This window comes from Drosophila yakuba, chromosome 3R (assembly GCF_016746365.2).
Source record: "Drosophila yakuba strain Tai18E2 chromosome 3R, Prin_Dyak_Tai18E2_2.1, whole genome shotgun sequence".
Lineage (NCBI taxonomy): Eukaryota > Metazoa > Arthropoda > Insecta > Diptera > Drosophilidae > Drosophila > Drosophila yakuba.
Genome location: NC_052530.2, coordinates 18310623 through 18335811, shown reverse-complemented (window position 1 = coordinate 18335811; position 25189 = coordinate 18310623). Strand labels below are relative to the sequence as shown.

Sequence of the window (25189 nt, the reverse complement as noted above, 5' to 3'; positions counted from 1 at the left end):
GTATTTCTGGGTTTCTTTTTTGACAGCCCCAGTGTATTTGCTTTGATTTTTGTTGTTGCTAGTGGCTTAGGTCAGGTTGGAATGTTTCGGCAAGTTTTTGTTTTCGCGTCTGGACTGGGTTTTTATTTTTTCTTTTTCTTCTATTTTTTCTCTTTGGGTTGGGGCACACTTGAGTGCGACTCATTGGCATTCGCATTGCGATTATTTGCGGCCGTAAACCTTTCGCTGGGAAGATGTTATGCAATGGCAAGCGACGACGCGCGACCCTATCTAAATTATATCGTTATTTAAATACACAAAAAATTAAAACGCAGCCCAAATAATATGAGGGGTTCTTGAACATTTCCGAGAAGGAAATAATGAGCTGACGTTTGGATTGCTCTCAGGTAGGCAAATGTTTAGATAGCGAATGAATGAACTTCCGTGTTCTCAAGCAAATTCTTCACCGTCGCTGTTGGATTCTCTACCTTTCCCCTGCTTTTCCGCTCTCTCTCAGTGTATCTTTTTGGCCAAGATAAATTATTATGAACCGCTGAATAAAAGTGTGCCTCGAACGATCCACACACAGATACTTGCTGCTCGGGTTTCTGTGTGTGTGTGAGTTTTCAATTTGTTTACAATTTCAAGTGGAAGAGAAGTAAAGCTTTTCGCGCTCTTAAGTGGACATCATGAGCTGGCAAACATTTCGACATTTTCAACACACATTTTTTGACAAGTTTTGGAATTAGATATAAATATACATTTTAAATGCCTTGTAATAGAACATTTAGTAATATTTAATAGAGTGTATATACCATTTTTAAGTTTAGCGTTTATTAATGATACATAGATTGAAGATACTTTAAGTCATTTCTTATTATTCTTAGTTTTTGATTGTTGAAAATTTCATTTTAATTAATTTTGTTTGTGACTGAAGTTCACTTCAATATATTATGCTAATGATAACATTTTTAACACTTGTGTACCTTATGAATTTAAATTATAAATTTCATCAGACATTTTTCATTATCAGGTGGTAATAATTCTTTGAAATGTATTCTCAAAATAAAAAGTGACACTTGATATTCCCCATCTAATTTCAACTTGATATTACGCCAGATAAATTACTTTAGTTCCCAGAAACTCATTGATAAGAATTCCCATACCACGAGTGCCAATATTCGGGTTAAAATTGCACCAGACAGCGGCTATCAAAGTGCGATGCTCAATGTGCTCGATGATCAATGACTTATCAGTCCTCTCATTCCAGACAGAGTCAATAGACCTATTTATTGGGGCAGATTAACCCACAAGTGTATACATATATAGGAACCGAAAGAAAGAGAGCAACTTGTCAAACTTTTGATTATCAAAACTCGTAGTATCACCAATTATAGGGGAAAATTTGTATAACCTTGCTCGCCGCCGTGCTAATTGATATCATTTATATTATATACGCTTTGTATTCCATCTGTGTGCTAAATGTAGTCATAAAGGCATTTATAGATTTTATTCAAACAAATTGATTTCCATTCCTAAGCTGAAAAATAATACAAATGTGGAGCATTGGAAGGCATGGAAAATGTGCGAGGCATTTAAACAAGATCATAACCTACATTATCGTATTGCTATTGCGTTTGCCTTGGTTTTCTCTCTCTTTTGTTTTGGGTCTGCTGATAACGCTCTCTTACTTTTATTTAAGAGAATCTTCTTCAAAACTTACTTAAAATGAGAATTTCTATTTCTTCGATTCTCATTGTAACATTATCAAAAAGAAATGGTTAACACCTATAATTTATAATGCTTCCGCTTTAAACGATTGTTATGCAAAGAACATTAAGTACTCATAATCAATTGTATAGGGGTACTATAAATCAACCACAATCTAGGTATAAGAAATAGATCGAATCAGGTGTATAGTTTTTTACAGCATAAAGGAAATTCTAACTTTTATTCAGAAACGTGATTGTAAAGTGTATATGCTCTGTCCAGTGAAAAGAAGGAAAAGATTAATTTAATCGTCTAATGAAAAATCGATTTGTCAATTTGTTGAACGATCCCAGCTCGTTTGGGAATCGTTTTCCACAATTCGAAGCACGAAAACAATCAAAATATAATTTTGAACGAGACGCTTGATAGAGAGATGGGATGACTTGGCACAATTACAGCAAAATGCTAGAGTGATTTTAATTCAAGGTTAAAATTCATATATGAATACTATACCATTATCTATTGATTCTCTGTAGTACTTCGCTAAATCTTTAAAGTAATTTCGAGCAGTTTTGGATTATTCTTTAGTAGCCTGGTGATAATTTTATTAATTTAAGATATATCTTGTTTTTTTTTTAGGTAAAAGATTGATTGCGAAGCTTCCCCTTTCGCTTCGATATTTTTTGGGCTGGCGAGGAGAGCTTGAAGAGCTTAAAGAGCCGCAAAGCTGCAACTGCACAACGACCTTTTCTACCCCATGATGGACGGCTTTGCGCAGGACTGGCCCACGCTGACCCACACAGACAACGGCCTGGCCATGGACCAGCTGGGCGGGGATCTGCCCCTGGACGTGGGCTTCGAGCCACAGACCCGGGCCAGATCCAACACATGGCCATGTCCGCGTCCCGAGAATTTCGTGGAGCCCACCGACGAGTTGGACAGTACAAAGGCCAGCAATCAGCAGTTGGCCCCAGGAGGTTGGTCCTTAACTACAGAATGCTCGTATTATATAGAAATCAATGGTTAACCATGAAACTATTTATTATTTTTTATCAAATAGACTCACAGCAGGCTATACAGAATGCGAATGCAGCCAAGAAGAACTCATCGCGTCGCAATGCATGGGGAAATCTATCCTATGCGGATCTCATCACGCATGCCATTGGATCGGCCACCGACAAACGACTGACTCTCAGCCAGATTTACGAGTGGATGGTCCAGAATGTGCCATACTTCAAGGACAAGGGCGACTCGAATAGCAGTGCTGGATGGAAGGTGAGTGGAGTGCAAAGGTTCTCGATAAGTAGGCTAGGAAATTGATGAAACTCTTGGGATTCTTTATATATTATCAATTCAAAAATAGTAATCATATGACCAATATTAAACTGGTCCCACTTAATAGAACCATCTGGCTTTGTATTTACCAGTTCGACATTAGTAGATTTTCACTTGTTATATTTACTAAGCCTTATCAATCTTTTAAACCCCTAAACTGTGCTAATAATTCTTGATTATTTCGACCTTTTCTGTCCACAATGCTCGCTGGTCTTGAAATAGCCAGTTCATTTCATTCACAATTCGCAGAGCAAACGGTCAAGTTCATGGCCAAGTCAGTCAAATGGAGTGAGAGTGAAGATAAAGTGGAGCTTGTGTTTGGCTTTCATATTTTGTGGTCGCTTTTCGCTATTATTATGCAATCGTCAGTCAGTCAGTTGTGTTTTTTTTTTTTTTGTTGCCATTTGCAGTGCTTTTTTGTTTTCAGCTTATTTGGTTAGTGAGTGTGTGAAATGTTTGTCATGGTGCTGGCATCACATTTCTCCCCGACTTTGCTGGATTTCCATATTTCTTTTTCTTCTGTTTTTTTTTTCGCGCAGAGTTTTGCAATTAATGCGCTTTTATCTGCGGATCGTTTTTCGTTTTGTTTACATCGCAGCATACGTAAATAAATAGACGCGTGCACATTCACAGGCATGTGCACACGCGTAAATCATGAATCATTTTCATTCACATTCGCATTCGCATTTCAGATACCGGTACCGGTTGCCCCTTTTCATCTGTTGCCTGATGCCCACCTAAAATCACTTCAATTATTATTGGTTGGCCTTACTCTTGTTTATTTAATTGTATTCCCCTTGTTTTCATTATTTTTCGCACTGATAACATTTGCCTACATAGCCAGTATTCAGACGTATTCGTGTATTTATACTACGTATACGATCTTTTTTGCAAGCTATCAATAATCGCCAAAGTTCATTGACATTAACCTCAAATGCGTATTCATGTTTTGGAGTGGTAAACGAGACGAGCACTTGTGATTTAGTCCCCAGGGGAATTTTTAGTCACATTCACTTCGAAGTACATACTTATATAAGTCATATGGGATGGAATTTCGCTGATCGCACTTCCTAGAACTAACTGCCTCCTTGCATGATCGCCTGCGTATGCGTTATCCGCCCCATAAATCATTCGATCCACTCATATTTCTCGGCTGTGCGATGCAGTGCGTCATTCACGTGATTGTTTTCTTTATCATTTCCACTGATACTTGAGCACCCTCCTCGCTTTTCGTTGGTTTTCTAGCACCTCTGGCTGTGACTGTGATAAAAACCAACCAAAAGTCCAAGCCAACGGCTGTTGAAGAATTCGCTGCGCTGGCTACAAAGAAATCGAAGACGACTCTTCCACTTGATACCCGAAACTTTATTTTTTCGCAGACAGCGCGCTTCCAGCGAATTTCAGTTTGTTTTTGTTTTGTGTACACATTTCCTAGGGCTGTGAACTAATATTGGTATTATTTGTATTAATGGTGTTGTTTATAATTGCTGTTGATGGTCGTTTTTTTTTTTTCTTTGCTGGCTTCACGGAAGTAGTCGATTTGTCGCCTTTAATTTTTGCCACTGCTTTGGGTTTTTTTGTCATGATTACGAATGGAAATAACAGTCACTGTGATAAAGAAATTTATTCGCGCGTCGTAGAAAACGTTGTTTTAGTCTAGATAATGTTCCTATGAAATTTCAAGAGCGTAAACAAAACTGCAATCAATGCAGTTTTTAAAGGGATTAAAGGTGACAAAGGGTTTGTGTTTTTCTCGGAAACTGGTAAACAATCTTTATTGCTCTTTTGCTTGTCTATGGATAATCGAACTATTTTGCATAGTTTGACCTGTTTTAATATGTCATTTATTTTATCAAACTTGTTCTTTACGCAAAACTATTCGTTTATAAAGCATTTTTCTATGTTTATTGTATGATATCTCATTAATATTTTAACAAATAGACAGGCAACTATATTCGTTTTACTTAATCAAAGCATTGGTCGCATATTTGCTACGATAAACTCCCACGCAAATGTGGATTTAACATATTTTTAGATTGAAAGCAAGAGTTCCTGTCCTGTGCCGCAAATTCCTTTATAAAATTTTATGACATTTGCTAATTTATGCAACACGTTGCCGCGTTCCACCTGACACTTGCTTCCTTTTTTCCCAGTCCTCCCGTATTTTTTTTCCTCATTTCTTTTTTTTGTGCCAGAGCTTCCTCCTCGAATAGTCGTCATAATAATAAAGAACGAAACGAGCGAAACACTCAAATGACATTTGTGGAATTTTAAATTTGCCACTCGACGGCTGCATTGCAAAGGCTTCTTCCTCCGCCGGTTGGTGGTGGTGCTACGGTGGTTCGGTGGTTCGGTGGTTCGGTGGTTCGGCGGATCGGTGGTTTGGTGGCTCGGTGGCTCGTGTCTTCATCATCGAGAACTCATCCTCGCAGTCGGGCGATTTGGCCATTGAACCGGTGCCAAGTATTTCTTTCTGTTGCTCTTTTTATCAATTTATTTTCGTGTGCACGAAATGTTATTTTTATTTTCATTTTTTTTACTCGGTTTTTTTTTTCTTTTTTGTGTGTTATATTTGCTTCTTTTAATTGGCAGCGAACCGCAGCGTGTTATAAATATTTTTTTGGCCCAACATTTTCGTGGTTTTATTCGCCCTGAACTCGTCGCGCTTTGGCAATTATGTTTGGAAATTTCTGTAATTTATGACGCCTTCTTAGGTGGCATGCCACTATTTACGATTTCAGATTTTATCATGGGAAGGTGAGAGGAATTTATTTTGCTCAGAATAGCACTACACCTACACTATTGTAGGTGCGAAAAGATCAGAGAATTCACTTTAAATTGGGAAATGGATAGATCCTGAATCTTTATCCAGATTTAGCTGAAGTAGTTACGACACTCTGAGATGGAAAGTTCCCGATCTACCTCGATGGCTTGTAATCGACAAAAAAGAAAGATAGCACAAGCACATTGTATAATACTTGAACAATGCAATGGGCTTAAAGAGTGAAAGAATGCAGTTTACCTAGCACTCTGCGTGGTAACCTTTGTTAACTTTGGCCTTATCAATGGGCCTTATCAAGGCAATGGCCTTGCCAGTAATGCGCCAGAAGCTAGAGGAACTCAAAAGTCGGTCGGCGAAATGCGCATTACTCACTGCAGTCACTCAATTGACCAGTGCAAGCTCTTCAAATAGCCTGCACCAATATAAATATGCAATAAACTGCGGGGAAATAACAGCATTCATTAACGATACGATAGGCATATATAGACCCATATATACATATGTATACTATATGTGTGTATATCTTGCGTAATCAATTTGACACTTGACAGTGCACTTTTCTCTCTGATCTGAGCCATATACATATGTATGTATGTATGTCTGCCCCCTTTGCTTTTCTTATTTCCCCCATATTTTCCTGTAGATCTTCACGCTTGTTTAGTTGCGCATTAAGTATACGCATTGTTGGTCGATTTGTGTTTTATTTGGTTTGTTCGCGGCGCATTTTATTTGGTGTAAAGTGCATTTTGAATGCTAAATCAAAACAATGTACAAAGCACAATTCGAGTATTTTCTCATTATGGTTTCGATGATGATTATTTTGAGTTTGATTTGGCAGGGGCGTTGAAATGAAACGTGCAAATACTGGAAATAATCAAATTTAGGCACAAAAAAAAGAAATAAAGTATAGTAAAGAAAAAAAAACGGAATTGAGAACAAATGCGAGAGCAAGAACGAGATCAGCACTCTAAGATTGCCGGCCACACACACATAATATTCGTTTATAAATAAGCATTAACCTTGCTCGCACCAGACCATGCCGAGCTATTCGGCGTATTTGAATCTATTATTTCTATTATTTGCATGCAACTCTCAGTCGGTGTGGCCCCACTTCCCACTTACTGTACCGGCTTTCTACTGCGTAGTATTCGTTTGCCTTGCCGGCCAACACACGCCCCCTTTTTTCAGTGTTTTCCGTTTTTTCCCCCCATTTTTCATGTATTTTTATTTTTTTTTCCTTTTTTTTTTGCCCACTGATAGCTGATACAGAGGCGACACGGAAGCAGCCGCGCCCTCGATTCTTTATTATTATTATTTTAATTTTTTTTTTTTTACTAAATGTTAGTAAACAATTATTTGCGCAAGGGGGGCTCGAACGTGTTAACCCTTCTAGCTGCGATACCCATTACTCAGCATTTTGCGGAATCACTCAATTTATTACCGAATATATTACTCGACTTAACCATATTCAGATATTTATATAACATTTTAATGGAGCAGGACAGCGTAGAAATGTCCGCTATCGCAAAGCTGAAGCTGAAGCCGATAATTTGTATACTTGAATAACTGGCTGCCTTACTGCGTAATAATAATTCGAAATATTTCATTGCGACCACTTAATATTTTAGTACATTCTTTGTTTATAAAGAGCGGGCTTTCAAATCACTTAGCATTTCCAGCTCGCAAAAGTTCTATGAATTGGCTATATCAACTGGACTGATTTCTCTGGTATAAATGAACAGTATATAGTAGTATAGTTCCGGATGCTTGGCATGATCTCTGGCACCTTCAGTGATTTATCTCAGGGCATACCAAATATTTCCGATGTTGGCCGTAAAGTTCCAGAGATATGAGGCCATAAAACACGACCTCGTCATAAAAAACGCATAGTCGCAAATCATCAGTCAATCACGTGTATGCATGTATGTTTGTATGTACTATATGTGTGACTAGCCTGTCTAGATCGTAATTGCGGTGCTATTAATTATGTTGCACTTTGCAATGCACACTCGCTTTTCGGTTGTGTGAGGTTAGTGTGCGATTTGCGGAGCGTTTTTAGTACGCTGTTGTGCTAATTAACACCACCACAGGCGCAGTGAAATTCGCCTCCGGGTTGTAAATTTTGTAAAACTCACATAGCCATAGAGCCACATGCAAATATGTACGAGTATATACATATATATATACATATATATATCTCTATGGGCGGTTTTTATGCTTTTTGCTTAGAATTTTACGAGTTGAGCACGAACCAGTCGGAATGCAAGTGGCAGTCGGGCATGGCCGTAGACAAAGTATGGCATTGCAAGGTGTCTGGCCCTGGGATCTATGTATGTGATGCACCCCGTTCCGAATCCCATCCCGATCCTCGGGTCCATAAAACGCCACACTTACCCCGTTCCACCATCTGGGAAAGTGCATCATCTTCTTTCTTTTTTCGGTTTTATGGTCGTCGAAGGAGAACGCAAACATTTCATGCCACACTTTCTGGTTTTCTGCTCCGCCTGCAAATTATGGCTTTCGAAAATATGCACTTAATGTATATGTATAAAACCCCTTATTAATATGTTCCGAACACTTTTGGCATACGAAAACGCCAAGATTGTCATTCTAATCAACTTCTTTGTATGCTTTCTATTATTATTATTACGGCTGTGTGACAAATATATACACTTCGAATCAAAACTGCAGCCAATCAAGGCAGCGCAAATCAAACTGGTTCCTTCGCAAAGCCCAAACAAAAAATTAGAAAAAGCCAAATTGCAAATTATTTATTGAGAAATTATCTCATATGGGGCTGGGGGCCATAAAAAAACGCCACTCGCTGTCTTACTTTGTCAACGCAGAAGCCGAAGTCCAGTCGCTGGTCCTCAATAAATATGCAATAATCATAAGAAATAAGCCATAAAGTCAAGCAAACTGATGATGTCGCACCACTCCACACTTTGCTTCGCTTTCAATGACCGAAGGCGATAAAAGTAAAACAAAAGGCTACAAAAACAGTAGATCCATAGATCCAAGAAAGTGCTGGATACTGCTACTGCACTTGATCGAATTCGAAATGCTCTGAAAATTAAATATGGGGTGAATATGAAAATATTCGGTAAGCAATAAGGAAGCAAACATAATACATAATATTTGATTGCTTTACTAAATTGTTATATTCAATGGAGGAATGAGTTACTTAAATATAGTATCAGATTCGGTAGTAAAACTACCTTGTTTTATTGTGGATAAAATTCAAAGAAACTTCGTATATAACCATCAAAATGGCCAAGCTGAAGATAATAAAATCATAATACATTTTCCTACTTTTAAACTTCCTGCCCACGAAGACGATGGTGGGCGTGGCTGCCTAGACCAAGGAACCCACGATGACAACTCCAAATCCCATTGATTGTCGCTCAAAGACCACTTGCTCAAGTTCCGCCCACATTTATCACTCGATTTGGGGATGGGGCAGGCCATTCATGTCCAGTTAATGGCCAAAATGTAGGAGTGGGGGCGGTTTCATTGGAAGGAAGGAAGCAAACTAATGGGGCGGCCACACTGAACTGGAATCGTAAATAAAGTTTGGTGCAAATTGTTCGCCTGTCCCCTTTCCTTGTGGCAGGGAAAAAGAACTCGCTTAAAGCGGTGCGTAATCGAAATCGTTATTTAATTTGTTGCGCGACTCTTTAAGCCTCGCCTGCCCCAAAATCCGCACACATAATCAATCAGGATACCGAGTATTATCAACCGGCCACAAGGGCTTTTCGTGTCTCACTCGTGTTCCTCCTCCCGAACTTAATGAGTGCCAGTGAGCTCCATAAAGTTTGCCGCAAAATGTCCAAGCAGCAGACAGAAACACATTTATGAACTTGGCTGCCATACCCATACGTTGCATGCACTCTTTTGGGGCAATGTCCTCGCCCGCACTAAGTAGCCAAACCCACGACCATATTTGCACATATATCGAAATTGCACATCATTTGGCCCGATTTCGTTGGCGGAGTGCAATTGCCAAAGTTCGAGTTGGCCTTTTGTTGGCTTTCAGCTTCGCTTAGAGCTCGATTGCCACTACTTCAAAGTATTCTGAAAGTATGCAGGAAGGGGAGTTTACATTTCATTACAAAACAAATTTGAAAATGTCACCATACTGAACGTATATTTTGGGATTTTAGAAAGTAATGCAGTTGATTTGTTTAGACTTATAATTAATATAAAACAGCTGAAATGTTCTGGCAAAGTATCCAAAGAAGTGTCTTTTAAAGATAAAAACTTAGTTTAAAGATATTTTAAGATATTCTAATAACAAGAGTATATTGTTGTCAGTTTCTGTTGGAAATTCTTTCCACAAATTCATTTCCTTGCTATTCTTTGTCGTCGCGCATAAAACGCGACACTTATGGACTGCTTATAAAAAGCTCTTTTATAGCAGACAGACTCGAGTCCTTTGGAGTGAGTCCTTTTCTACAAGGGTCCTCCTGCTTTAAGTTGCCCAGGTGAAATTCAATCGAATCGCGACAGGAAGGCCGCGTGTGTATATTTTTTGTCATTTGATTTCCGTTTCCGTTTGCCACGCAGGCGCCAACGTGTCCTGCGATTAATCGTCTTTGGCGGCTTTGTCGCCGAATCCTTTTCCATACCAATGATGCCCACTGGCATTCATAAAAGTTTGCCAAAAAAAAAAAAGGGAGAAAGTATAGTAAACTTCGAAAAACGAAATCGAAATAGACGCAACTGAGATGTAGAAAGAGAAAACTTTTGCCATTCCATATCATATCATCACATCATCATTGCGATGATAATGCCGCGTGTTTTATGTGCTCACATATCTTTACAATATAGTATTTGCGAAGAGGGGGGAGTAGAGGGTAGGATGGTGGTCTATATCAGTTGCTAGGGCCCAGTGTTTGTCCTATGTCTATTGCTCTTTTATTTAGTTTGCCAGAGTTTGAATTTCGCATTTGTTTGCTTTGTTTGTTGCCTTGCAAATGTGTTTTTGATATAGCGATTGCTCAAATATTGATTTTGGGCTGGCTGTAAAGGAACCAACTTTTAAATTTCAAATTTTTCCAGTTCGTCTACCATTTTCTCTTTAAATTAGCCCAGCTTACATAGGGCTAAAAGTGTCACCGTGTCTAAGCTTAAAGTTAATTTTGATCGATGGACGAAGCAGTGCGCTACTTTCTATATCCGATTGGTCGCGAGTCAGAACTTGAAATGTTCACTTGGTCTAGGTCATTACTGGGTCATTATCTAATCAATTACAGGTGCCATTAGGTATTAGGCTCTATCGATTGTGGATTGATTGGCTCGCATCTGGCTCGCACACTGAATGTGTTGCACACGCGCCAGAAATCACTCGGTATCCAATGATCGGTATCCTCGATCGTGATACGATTCGAAATGGATTTCTAAATCGTTTGCCATATAATGGCAACTGTCAATGATCTTTCGGGGTAAACAATTGCTCGAATATCGTCTGCTGCCATCTTGCTAACGCTGAAATTGTTTAAACAATTAATTAGTCTTGGGTAAACATATTGCAGATACTCCTGAGAACCGGGAGACAAGAGCCACAACCAGATCGCCATCATCATAAATTGTATCTGCTCGATTTGTTTAGTCTTTAGTCTTTAGTCTTTAGTCTTTGGCTCACTCTGAGTTCAAGTGTTTACAAATTGGCCAGTCGAACAAAATGTTTTGTTCAAACAATTAAGGCAGCAAAACAAAAAACTGAAACCAAACTTGCGAGTCGGAATTTTTTTGTAGACGCTGTTATTCGAGAGTTCAAGGGTAAACTTTTGATTCAAATGATGAACAGCTAAATGATGGCATTTTCATTTTGAATGATTTGTTGCTTTACGGATGTAATTCTAAACTGAATCATCAGAAGTGATTGTTACATATTAACACCTTCGCAAATCAAATTGGAATTAGTTTCCAAAGTGATTTGAATTTAGAATTTTACTGGGCAATAATAATGCATATCAGTGCGCTGGACTTCTCGGAACGGGTGAATTAATCAAAGAATTTAATAAATTGCTTTTTTTTTTTTGCTGAGGGTATCTTTACGTTGACACTCTAAACCATTTATCGTTCTCACTGGTTTTTTTTTTTTTTTTGGTATTAAATTTTAACTGCTCAACCTGGTCGGCAGCAATTAGCCGAATGAATCGGGGGGTTGGCGAAGTAGTAACCTGTTTGCAGGGCACTGAACACTCGGCTAGAAAGAGTGTCGTTTCAAAAATTTATATCTCAATTTCACATCTAAATGCGAATAATATTTTTTTTTTATTTTCTTTGCCTCTATGTGTGTGTGTTTCCATTGAGTGCTGTGGGTTCATTTGATTTGTGTGTGAGAATCGCTGCAGCTGTTTGGCATTGGGGCGCTAGTGCTCCGCCCCAAGCCCCAAACCCCCAGCTCCAAACCCCAAGCCTTTTGCCCACTTTTCAGAGGTTAACCATTCACCATAAACCGATAAAGATCTGGCTCTTTTTTCGCGTTTTGTTTGATATTTTTGGTCACAGAACATTCGCGTTGCAATGGAACCAAAAGGCTTGGATTAAATGATGAGTTAAACACTGGGTTTTAATAGGTTTTAAAGTGTTGAATATATCCAGTACCTTACCTTAAAATCGTGTACTGTATACGCTTTCAAGTGAAATCAGAAGAAACAATACATAAAAGTAACATTTTGATCCCAGCCTAGTGGTCGGTACCTATAAGGTACTGAAGCCTCCTCGAATGCCACTTGTTCGAAGACATGGATCATTGGAGGCGACCCAGTTAGCGCCACATGTCGCGATTCCGTTTCCCCAATAAGCCGCTCAAATGGCCCAATGAAATATGCATATTTGATACGAGATGACAGCGTATCATGGGCCACAATGGCTGAGGGGGTTGCCTTCATCCAGGGGAAGGGGAAGGGGAATGGGAAGGCAAGAGCACACAGACTGATAAAGCCTCAAGTCACCCCAAGAGGAGAGAAAATGTGAATGCTCGAGTGTCGTATAGGAAAAACTGAAATGAAACGAGCTGGCAGATTTAATATATTTTAGTGCTACACCCGCTGCCCCGTTACCCCGTTTCCCCTACCATTTACCCCAATTACTCATATAAATTATAAAGAAATGAATCGGGGAGCTGGATTCCACGCCCATAAATAAAAGTTTTGCTGTAATAATTGTAATTGGTCAACGGGAAACTTTAACTACGAATTTCCACCCATCGATTTTGGGTCACTAGTGAATTGCTCTAGCAACTCAATTTGGTTTAGTTCCTTTTGTGATTCACGCTCGATGCACATTAATTGTACACAATAAGGATCCGCATATCCTTGACTACGATAGCCACTCTCCCCCTCTCCCTCTTCCTCGACCCAGAAATGTATGAAATTTCCATTCCTGGGTTTTTGCTCATTTGGCGCTCCAAGTGAATTCAATGGAAGCCCAGTTTTTCCCCGATTGCTTTTCTGCGTTTGCCATGGATGCGAATATTGTGGAGAGGGTCGATGAGGTGACCTACATATGTACATACATGTGTGTATATGCACTGACAGAAATGTGGAGAGTAAATAAACATTCTTCAAACTTTATGCAATTCTGTTCACCTTAAAAAGCTGGTTTCTTAGATCTCAACTTTGAACTGCAGTTTTAAAGGCAGTTTGTAGCACTTATCACTTTGGAAAATGTATTTCTCCGAGTGTAGTTTTTCCAGCACATGATGCAGCTCCTTGGTAATCACTGCCACTACTATATAGTCTGTATATCTGGTCGGCATGTGGCCGCAGTCGCCGAGCTGTGTATATATCTCTCTCGATTTAATAGGCCCAATTAGTTAGATGTGTTCTGAATGTTAGACTGTTCTGAATGCTCTCGCGTTCTTTAGGCTTTTTTCTCTGGCCGAGATTTAAGTTTATGAATATTCAATGAAGTGTGTGCCATAAATTATGAATGCCATTTGTTTGCATTTCGCCTTGATTTAATGGCCTTGAGTTGGAATGCCTAGAGCACAACCCTCTTTGAATTTGTATTTAAGTTTTGGCGTTTCTGCCAGAACTAAGTGATTTCTTTTGCGAATTCTTAAAGCAATAGTTTAAAAACATGAAAAAAAAATTCTATTCTAAATTCTAAAATCGGATAAGTAAAAGTTTGATTAGATACACCTTCCTCTGAAATCGAAATAAATGCCTTCACGATTTCCATACCAGAAATAATTTCTCATTACTCACCCACCCACACAACCGAAGACATCCTGTTCCTGGGCGGAAGTTGGTTGGATAATTCCGCAATCTGGCCATTAGCATAATCAGAACGTTTGCCAAGAAAAAGAAAATGTTTGAACACTCCAACTTGGAGCGGGGAAAATATGAAAGGGGAAATGGCAGAGACGCCTTCGCTGGCGGCGCACTTAAACATTTAAATAAAAATGATAACTTTATGCGAAGGGGGTAAAATTAGATGTGGGGGCCAAAACCAAACCAAAAATGTCATTACAGGACTTACAGGACGACGGACGCAACAGAGAAGCAGCTTCCACTGACGCCAAGTAAAAGTTTTCGCAAATAAAACCAAAAAAAAAAATCGGTGAAAATAGTAAAGCAAATCCAGAAAAGTATTAGAAGGTCCGCGGAGTTGGGGGCTGTTGCTTCTGTCTGCAAACAGGTTTCGTCGTCAGGCGGGCGTCTGACAGACCCCAAAACTCCCCCATCCGCCCCCTAATGTCCCACCGCCCACTCACATGTCCTGGCAACGGTGATAAATGGCGCCAATGTGCCGCCTGGAGTCGCGACGCGTCGCAATCGCTTTTTCGGTGTCCTTTTGAAGGGATCAGCGGGGTGGATCCACCAAGAAAAATTATTAAAGCATTATTCTTTCACTTAAAAGAGGGTATGCTCGTATAAACTGGGTTCGTAGATAAAGTAAAATCATTTAGTTTTGTGTATAGAACTTGATTCAGTTCATACATGTATTTAGTATAATTATAACAATTTATGTCATGAACTCAAAAAAGCTTAGATATATAAATCGATTTCTAAAAGAAATATAAAGTAGATATTATTCCTATTATTTTCGATTGATAATAGCGCTTTTAAATCCACGTTATGTTACTGCTTTTTGTTTTTCTTTAAATAAATCATTAAATTTGGCACCTTTTTCTGTGCCTACCTTTGTACGATTTATTTCTAAAATTTTCGCTGTGTGTGCTGCGGATTTTTGGGTGGCTGGAATCTGCGGCAAGTTGCCTTCACCAGTTAGTTTAGTTTGTAATGCTCCATTTAGCCTGGCTGCCAGAGGTCCCCTCCTAATTTTTGTCATCCCAATACCTACATATGTATGTGTACACCCGCGCTCAAAAAGGAAATACAGCTGATGACAAATCCGCACTAAACGTGTTTGATTCTATTTGTTTCTGGCGGTTAGTCTCTTTGTTTTTGTTTTTTTAAGCACTACCATGACATGTAATTGTCCTTTTTTTCCACCTAGACAGGATTGGGAGTTATTTGATGTGGGCAAAATCGGGGTATTGGGTTGTGTAGACGATGTCGATTCGCTGTCATTACGCTGCTTACACGCGGTTATTTATGACAATTGTTGGAAAATATGAATTGACAGCGACGATGGCGATGGCGGTGGCGATGGCGTTGGCGACAGGCGACGAGGTCTGGTGAAGACATCTTCCAATTAGAGAGTGGAGGATATACGTTCGTTCTGCTTCTGCGAGCCATAAAAATGTCGACAGACAATTGAATGGCACACAAGCCCGGCGAAAAGGAAGCGCAGCGCCTTGTCCTTCCCTTTCCACACAAGAAGCAATTGCTTACAAATCGTTACATCAGCGCAATGAGTCCCAAGGATTCGCAAATTTTGCAATTCTTTAACATTTATTTTTATTTTTTTTTTTTTTGGTATTTGCAAAATATAAAAGTCATGTGTTTCCCTGCCATCTCGTTACAGAACTCCATACGTCACAATCTGTCGCTGCACAACCGCTTTATGAGGGTTCAAAACGAGGGCACCGGCAAGTCCTCCTGGTGGATGCTGAACCCGGAGGCCAAGCCCGGCAAGTCCGTGCGCCGCCGTGCCGCTTCCATGGAGACGTCCCGGTACGAGAAGCGGCGCGGCAGGGCCAAGAAGCGGGTGGAGGCACTGCGTCAGGCGGGCGTGGTGGGCCTGAACGATGCCACGCCCTCGCCCAGCAGCAGCGTCAGCGAGGGGCTGGACCACTTTCCCGAGAGTCCGCTCCACAGGTAACTATCAACTGCGATGCGCAGAGGGTAGAGAATTGGAAATCATAGAACTAGTTAATTGCTTAGCATTTTTGATTCTTAGTGCGTTACCTACACGTAATATAACTTATGTATATAGATATATGTTATATCTTCGTAGACATTTATTAATTATATTTTCATACAACCAAACCAAAACCGATTATAAAATCTGAATTTTAGGCATTCAAAACAAAATATAGAAAGGTTTTTTAAAATGCTTTAATTAATTTCCGTTATGGGGAACTCTAGCATGATTTATTTAAAAATTATAGGATCTTACGATTTTTAAAATTAATTTAAAAGGAACTTTATCTAGTTTAGTTGCCTAAGCTAGCGCTTGTAGAGCATGATCTGCAGATACTTATTTTTTTTTTTTTAGAGATATTATAGCACCCGAGACTTGTTGATCCCATTTCACTTGTGCCGACTCTATAGTCTTGTCTATAAGTTTGTTCTACGATTATTTAATATGATTTACATGCGTTTATTATTACCTTTTTATTTATTGGTTTTTCTCTTGTTTATCCATTTTTATTTTTACCTGCGATGACAAAGTGGCGGTGGCTTCCAGTTGTCGCCCGATTTCCGGCAACGCGCCTCATCCAATGCCAGTTCCTGCGGACGCCTGAGTCCCATTAGGGCGCAGGATCTCGAGCCCGACTGGGGATTCCCCGTCGACTACCAGAACACGACGATGACGCAGGCCCACGCCCAGGCGCTCGAGGAGCTCACGTGCTCTGTAGCGGATGAGCTGACGCTGTGCACCCAGCAGCAGCAGCAAGGGTCAGTTCTCGATGGCTGTTTACCTCAGTTTGTTTAAGTTTAAGTGTCCATATATATACATATGTCACACAACTCCCGGTCCTACTAAGACTTTTTGTTGTTTACTATCATTTATTGCATGCATGAATAGAAAAACCAAAACCAAAACCAAAACCAAAACAAGCTTGAGCTGTGCACGTTTCCCCCTTGATGTGTGTAAAACCGATCTATAAAGTCACCTTCTCTTCTCGTTCTTGCCACCCAACGATCGTACGGTTGGAGCAGGTTCAGTGCCGCCTCGGGCCTCCCCTCGCAGCCCCCGCCCCCGCCCTACCAGCCGCCGCAGCATCAGCAGGCGCAGCAGCAGCAGTCGCCCTACGCCCTCAACGGCCCCGCCCCCGGCTACAACACGCTGCAGCCGCAGTCGCAGTGCCTGCTGCACCGGTCCCTCAACTGCAGCTGCATGCACAATGCAAGAGATGTGAGTACAAGCTGGAAGCGGAGTCCTCAAAGGATCACTTTGCTAACTTAAACGAATATCATACTCTATTTGGCAGGGTCTCTCGCCGAACTCAGTAACCACAACAATGTCGCCCGCCTATCCAAACAGCGAGCCCTCCTCGGACTCCCTGAACACGTACAGCAACGTGGTGCTCGATGGTCCGGCGGACACTGCCGCACTGATGGTGCAGCAACAGCAGCAACAGCAACAGCAGCAGCAACAGCAACAGCAACAGCTGTCCGCCAGCTTGGAAGGTAATGATGATGATGATGTGCCCCAGCGATATTTTCACACTTCTTATCTGTACCATACTATCCTGCTTATCTTCCCTCTAACCGTCCGCCGTCTATGAAACTGCACCTGTATCGATGCGATATGCTAGATAATAACTGCGCCTCTACTTTGATAGGACAATGCCTGGAGGTGCTGAACAACGAGGCGCAGCCGATAGACGAATTTAATCTGGAGAACTTTCCCGTGGGGAATCTCGAGTGCAATGTCGAGGAGGTAAGTGGTTAAGTTAAGATTAGGCAATCCAAATGGTACATTCAAATATTGTAATACTGTGTTTGTAATCCAACAGCTGCTGCAGCAGGAGATGAGCTACGGTGGACTGCTGGACATCAATATCCCGCTGGCCACGGTCAACACGAACCTGGTCAACAGCAGCAGTGGGCCCCTGAGCATCAGCAACATAAGCAACATAAGCAACATTAGCAACCTCAGCAACCTCAGCAACATAAGCAACATAAGCAGCAATTCCGGCAGCAGTCTCAATCTGAATCAGCTGCAGGCCCAGCTGCAACAGCAACAGCAGCAGCAGCAGGCGCAGCTACAACAGCAGGCGCAGCAGCAACAGCAGCCACACCAGCAACATCAGCAACAGTTGCTGCTGAATAATAACAACAACAGCAGCAGCAGCCTGGAACTGGCAACACAAACGGCCAGCAGCAATCTGAATGCCCGGGTGCAGTACTCGCAGCCCAGCGTGGTGACCTCGCCACCCTCCTGGGTCCACTAGATCTTGGTCGAATCCAAGCGCAATCCCAAGGACGATCGTTAGCCGGTAGTCGTTGTTGTTGTGTGTGTGCGTGTGTGTTGTTTGTGTCGCCATTGGAACGCTTTAAACGCTAATTCTAAGAACCATAGTGTAAAGAGTTGTAAGCAGCCTCAGATGGATGGGAAACTGGAAACGGATTCAGATTCGCATGTGGATGTGGATGCGGATGCGGTTGCGAAATCGGAGTCGGTGTCTTTATCGGGTATGCAGCAGCTGCAGGATCAGTGAGCAGAAAGCAGGAGCCGCAGCTGGACCGCCACTAAAAGTTTACAAAGTAAGTTTACTACACATAATATAAGATATATAGGATAATAAATATAATACGGAATGCATCGTGTTAGGATTCCCAAAATGTTAATAGTTTCAATTATTAGTTTATTATCAGTTTCATTTGAAGCTAAAAAACCTAAATTATCAGCAGTTTGTAATGTTTACCGCATCGTTCGGTTTCAATTAACATCATCGTCCTTAAAAGGCATTCAATGTGACAGCATAAATTATGTTAATAATGTCATTTCACGGCGTACATTTTATGAATATGTAAAATGTGAAAATGTGGCTCAGACCGGAACCACTTCCCCATTTTCTGCGAGATTTTCAGTCTCTTTTATTTCTGGCATTTTTTTAACAGCGATTTCGTGTCCTGTTTATATACAAATCGTCTTCACTTGACTTCACTTCCATCCATGAATCTTTTATGGACACCCACTTCATTCACTTGGTGTATTGCTTTTTTGCTGCCGTGGAATTTGTACTTATTATGTGTCCGTTTTTCTTTTCTTTTTTTTCTGCTTGCTCCTTGAGGGCAATTACACGCGTTCAATTATCATAATACATTGTCAGGAGAGCAACAAACAAAGTATAAAATCGAGTGAAGAGGAATTGCTTTAAGTCCTTTTCAATTTGGGTGCTTTTAAAGTGAGAGGTTGCCGCGCGCGGAGCTCACTCAAATTATGGCAAATTAAGTCAATTTACCTAAGCCATAAAATATGCAAGAGCCACTTTGCTACCTTGGCAGGCCAGCACGAAGGATACGTGGCTCCAAGTGTCCTTTTCCCCGTTTCCGTTTCCGCGCTAATTTGACTGGCCAAGCGTGGCCAAGGGAAGCCAAGGGAAAATATCCTGGAGGCATCTCAGCGCATGCAAACCGCGGCGCAAATTCGTCAAGGCAACTCCCTCGATTTGCCGCGATGTCCTTTTTGAAACCGGGGGGCCAGGACTAGCGTCCGAAAGCAAATGCTGAAAAATTAATTACGTCCTTAGGGTGACTTATGCATGCCACCGATATCTGACCCAACTGCCAAGTCCCTCGATTTCCCGACTCAACCCACCTTAGGGCCAAGTGGCCAGGTGACCAGGTGAGCGGTGTGGGTGCGACTCAAATCAAGCGTGTTAAACGCTGCTAATATTGAAAAATTACGATGACTTGGCAGGTGGTACTTTGAGATGGGTGAGGTGAGGTTGTTTAATGACAGAGATTTAAGACTGAGTTTCGACAGGGTTGGATGCCAAATACGGGCTTTTAAGGGTACAAATAATAAATACATGGCTTGACATATGTTAGCCTTTATTTTAATTAATTGTAATCAATAAGATTTGTTGAATATTTTATTAAAGATTTTTATACATTTTTGTAAGTCTACTTCGTTTTCTATTTTTTTCTATTTTTTTTGTAATACATTAAACCTTTGATTTGTCTAAACTTTTAAGTCGCACTGCACTGAAAGGACTTTATCTGGTATCTCAATTACTCTCATATCTGATCCAGTAATTTGTGATACTACTTAACATTCTTTCAGCTTTCTACCCATTCTTACGTTCCTTTCTATTTCAATGTCACGACTGGCGACTGTCACCGCGCATTTTTGCTTTGTGCCGAACTTCATCGAGCAAAAAAAAAAGGTCCTCGGAAAAACCTTTGTCCTGTGCGTAGCCACACACAAATTGAATTCCACACTAAGTTGTGCTGTAAGCCAACAATTAGAAAACGGCAAAACGACCAGAAAAAGAAATGCCAAAAGAAAGAAGGACCAACTTGCCAAAGGACAAAGTTGTAACTTTGTCAAGTTTGGCGCCAATCGCATGACGTGCTAATAAAATAAAATTGCCAACTTGGAAAGGAGGGCGATGAAAAAAAAAAAGCAAGTAGAAATGATTTCGAAATTTATGCCAAGTGCAAACTTTTGTGTTTGCCGGGGGTTTTTTCTTCACCGCCTCCGCTTCATTTGAGTGAATAATTTGAATTGCAACAGCATCAGCAGCGGATTTCCATTTCTTTCACTTTTCATAATTCACCCAACTGACAGCAGCTAGAAGTTCTTTTCTGATTATGCTAATACCTTAAAGTTGCCTGCAAGCGGTGCGCTCACTTGTAGGCTGAATTCATATTTTATTATATGAATTATATATTCCTCAAATATAATATAACTTTAAGCGGCGGCTGCTTCTCCGCGCTCTTATTAGCCAGCAACGACACATGCCACTCAATAACTTGCCGCAACATCTGCCCAGGAGTTCGCCTATAAAACGCTGAAATGTTGTAAAATGAGATGGGGAACTTGGTCTGGGTGGAGATGGGGAAATCACATCATCGTCCGCAGATTGACTGACTTGACACATAATAAAGTCACACTCAAATTATGGCTGCAGATGGTTGCGCCACCGGGGGGCATGCCCCCAACCTTCTGTTCTTCGTATGCACTCTTAAAAATCCAAAATCAAAAATAAACGCAAAAGTTATTTTAATACTTTTCGATATTTTTATTATTATTGTTTAAAATAAATTTTTGATTTATTAATAATAAGTCTACATTTCGTTTCTGTTTAAAGTGTTTATACAATGAAAAAAGTTGTAAATGATATGCCGAAATCACATTTAAATACTATTCGAGTTTGCCAAGTTAAAAGATAAATCGAGAAATCTTAATTTACATTTGGAAGACAATTTTTTCCAGTGCATATTTAACGGGGGTGCAGGTTGGTTGCCCTGGTGAAACCGCGCGTGAAACACAAAGGCATTTTCAGGCAATTTATTAGTTGACAAAAAGAAGGAAACACGAAAAAAGCCAAAGGAGCAGAAAAATGGGAAAAAATGTGCGGCTTCGTTGCCGCGGCCTATGTGAAGTGCCGTGGCAACAGGATTCGAGAGGCGACAGCCACAGGACCTTCAAGAGGACCACAACTTTCGCTTAGGTGTTGAAACTTGTCCGCAACTCGCTAAATTATTCAGAGAGCGAAAACTTTTTTCCATGCCACATTTGATTAAATTTTAATGCCAGTGCATCATTAATAAATTCCCTGCGGGTGGCCGCGAAGATGGGAGGTTTGAATAAATTGAATTAGCGACAGGATTTGTCCGGCGGGAGCTAATCCCCGCAGATTGTTTGGCAAACTTTGGACAGGTTTGGCCGGCTCGCGCAGAAGTGTCAGAACTAATTGTCCAAGTGCCGGGAAAAAAGGCAGAAGTTAAATTTCGCCCTTGCATCGGCATCGGCATTGGCATTCAAATGAAAATTTCATTATCCTGGCGGCAGAGGGAAATCAATTTGTCAGCATGGGGAAACGAACGCGCTCTTCGGCACTTCATAATACAAATTGTCAGCAATTTAATAACATTTAAGCTGCCAACAGCGGCCACAATGATAAGCGAGGCCAGACATACACTTTCCGACTCTCACACACACACACGCAGTGAACAGAAGGACCTGTTCGGAAAGGTCCTTGTGGCAAGAAACCGCATTTACACTCACTTAACTCAACACGATGCGGAGGTCGCTTTCCATGGCATTTCACCCCGACCCAGAGAAGGGAAAACAATTGCCAGGAAGCGAGCGAAAAGGGCTTGTGTACAAGCTGCTTTAGGTCCTTAAGGACCCTCACCCACACACGCACGCTCAAACAAATAAAGCTCTGCGAGCGATTTAAACACTTGTTGCATGGACAAAGGATAATGACGTGACAGGAGCTAGGACTCCTCCCTCAGCAGCACCCACAAACTCAGTCACCTTACGGTGCACAGAGACATATTTTGCAGCCAAATGTTAACTACAATATTAGTTATTATTATTCAATTATTAATAAATTTGTTTGATAAAAGATTACTTCAGAATACTGTTCAGAAGCTGTAAAAAGCTTATCAGCTTTTTCAATGCTCGGAGGACAAGTCAAAATTAATACGCACTGGTATTTTATGCAAAAGCCATTTAAAATTTATTTTGCTCTGTGTAAGCCATAAAGCAAACAGGCAGCGCGTTTTGTAATAAACTGCAAGACAGCCGGAAGAAATGGTCGCAGTAACCGGTAAAGGGCAGAGGCGACAAGGACACCTGGTGGCTTTCCGTTCGTCCTGGCACTTCCTCCAATCCGTCCGCGAAAGGCACAGCAAATATGCTGCGGGGGTGCGGGGGAGTGGGGTGGTGTGGCACATCTAATCCCAGGCCTTGGCATACAGTCAGTCAATCACACACTCAGCCACAGTCACACACCAAAATTTAATGCCTCCAAGGAGTGGCGGCCATAAAGCGCTCATAAGTAGGCTTCACACTTTTTTTGCGCAGTTTCTGGTCCTCCGGATGTCGCATAAAATTCAATTGCAGGCCATAAAACTGCGCGTGATCTACATACACAATACTAGTATAATTTAAAGCTGTAACTAATAAAATTGTCAGCGATAAGCGAGAAGCTTTGATTTTTATGTTTCCTTCGAGCGACAGCAATTTGCCAGCAAAAGAGAATTTATTGGGGCGGGCTGATGCTGAAATCTTATTTTAAATGTTTAGCGCCGTCGTTTTTATGGCATAATTCTGGCTGTTTGTAGTTTGTCCTTTGTGGAAATTTGCATAAAAATTGCCAGATTCGCAGAAGGGGCAAGTGTCGAGTGTTCTATCTCCCTCCCATCAGCCAGCTTATGAATATTTCTGTCAAGTGTCAAAAGCTATTAGACCCAAAAAAAGAAATCCCTGCATAAATTAGCCACTTGGGAGGGAGGCTGTCTTGGTCAATGTCGGAACATTGTGATTGTCCTTTCATGAAGTGTTGATGAGGGGCTGAATTACTCAATATGGGGATGCTTACTCTTGGATTTCATATTATAAACTGACTTACTAAACTTTTGCCGTTTCTTGTCTCGTTTCAGGATAAATCTGGTCGCTTCTAATCTAACATACATACAATACATATACATAGATATATAACTACAAATATATAGTTATGCATTACACATAGAAACGAAGCATACAAATAATACCAATTAATCATCAATAATTAGATGCTACAATTTGTGAAATTCTCTGAGTGGCAGCAAGTGGAAAAAAACATCTTTGCGCGCCACTAATAAAGGGAAATTTAAATTGAATTAAAAACAACACGGTTTAGTTATTAGGTTCAACTTTGTATATATTAATTTTAATAACCTTGACGTAATGAAACCCACAAATAATAATACTTCTACTGATAATAAACAACAAGAAACAGCGTAAAACGTAAACTAAATGTTCGATAACGAAATGGAAAAATATTTGCTAGCCAGCAGCCATTGAGGAAAATTTAAACAAGAAAATGGCAACAGAAAACGAAAACAAAAGAAATTAGCACAATTATGTAATAATTAATGCTTAATTAATGTATTTAATTGAAGGTATAATTTTAATTGTACATTTTTTTCTATAAAGAGCAAAGAAAACCCTTAAAGAAGAATACAACTTGTGTAAAAATTATGCTTAAGGTTCGCAATGATATACGTAATAATTTCTCCGATTAGTTAGCACACATCTGATCAGCTCGGCTTATAAAATAATTCCCTTTGTTACATAAATATGCCAACATCCATATGTAGATCGTAGACCTATGACAAAGAATCGCGTGTAATACAATTAATACAATTTCAAATATTAGTAAATGTAAATGTTGATAGGCGCAAAAGCGAAATACAAAATTATAACAGAATACCCACAAAACTCAAAAACCCAGCAGAACTAAAAGCATAAAGTAGAAAGCAAATACATGCGCATCATTGTGTACTATTATGGGCTAAATGTTAATTATTAACTAGATTGTACAATTCAAATGTAGTTCATACTATTTAAAATGCAAAAACGGAGTGAAGATGAATAAACTGATGATTCAATATAAGAATGAAAAGCTTAATGTTTCTATGAGGGTTTAAATGGGCTGTTGAAGCAAAGAAAATTCGGGTCCTTTGTGGGACACTTTAAGCTTTCTTGGAGTCCCTCCCGCGTTACCAAACCCGGCTAGAGCGAGGCATAGGGAACAGTCCTTTAGATTTGTATATTAACTATCTCTAGTATAGTAAATAATATACACAGCATAGTACAAAGAAAGATGGAAAGCAATTGGTTAAGTTTTAGGACCTTAATCTGTGACCGGGTACACACGATGTTCGTTTTTATACAAAATATGTATATGTATATTAGAAAACAAGATAAAAAGCAAAATGAAGTGTTTCAACGAAACGATTCAAGCGATGTTCTAGGCGAGTCGAACTGGTACAACCCACGGTTGAATATCACTTATGGTTGAATGTCGATTTCGAGATGAACCTCACTTCTGGTTGAGCATCGAACAACGCTTGAAAGCAATTTTAGTTCGAATATAATGGTTCTGTGCGAAACACCAATAGCACACTCGTCGACGTTAAGTGAAGTCGACGTTTAGCGGCATCGACATTTGGTTGAATGGCAACGAAAATGCAAAAACGGAGAGAAGATAAATAAACTGATGAATTAATATAAGAATGAAAAGTCTAATCTTTTTAAGAGGGCTTAAATGGGCTGTTGAAGCAA

General features: G+C 40.3%; 1 protein-coding gene across 4 annotated transcripts in view; it reads left to right on the top strand.

The window, feature by feature from the left end:
• LOC6537363 (forkhead box protein O) overlaps window positions 1-24527 on the top strand; it is a 31998-nt gene extending 7471 nt beyond the window's left edge. For 3 of the 4 annotated variants that reach the window (XM_015192809.2, XM_039376885.2, XM_015192810.3), the window contains 9 exons: window positions 2329-2666; window positions 2750-2964; window positions 15752-16044; window positions 16621-16848; window positions 17113-17308; window positions 17385-17583; window positions 17712-17836; window positions 17913-18663; window positions 23524-24527. In XM_015192809.2, coding sequence (XP_015048295.1) covers window positions 2447-2666; window positions 2750-2964; window positions 15752-16044; window positions 16621-16848; window positions 17113-17308; window positions 17385-17583; window positions 17712-17836; window positions 17913-18350 — 1914 coding nt within the window. In that variant the 5' untranslated portion in view covers window positions 2329-2446 and the 3' untranslated portion in view covers window positions 18351-18663; window positions 23524-24527. The remainder of the gene's footprint in view (window positions 1-2328; window positions 2667-2749; window positions 2965-15751; window positions 16045-16620; window positions 16849-17112; window positions 17309-17384; window positions 17584-17711; window positions 17837-17912; window positions 18664-23523) is intronic. The other variant, XM_039376886.2, reaches the window with a different exon arrangement.
• The last annotated feature ends 662 nt before the right edge of the window (window positions 24528-25189 follow it).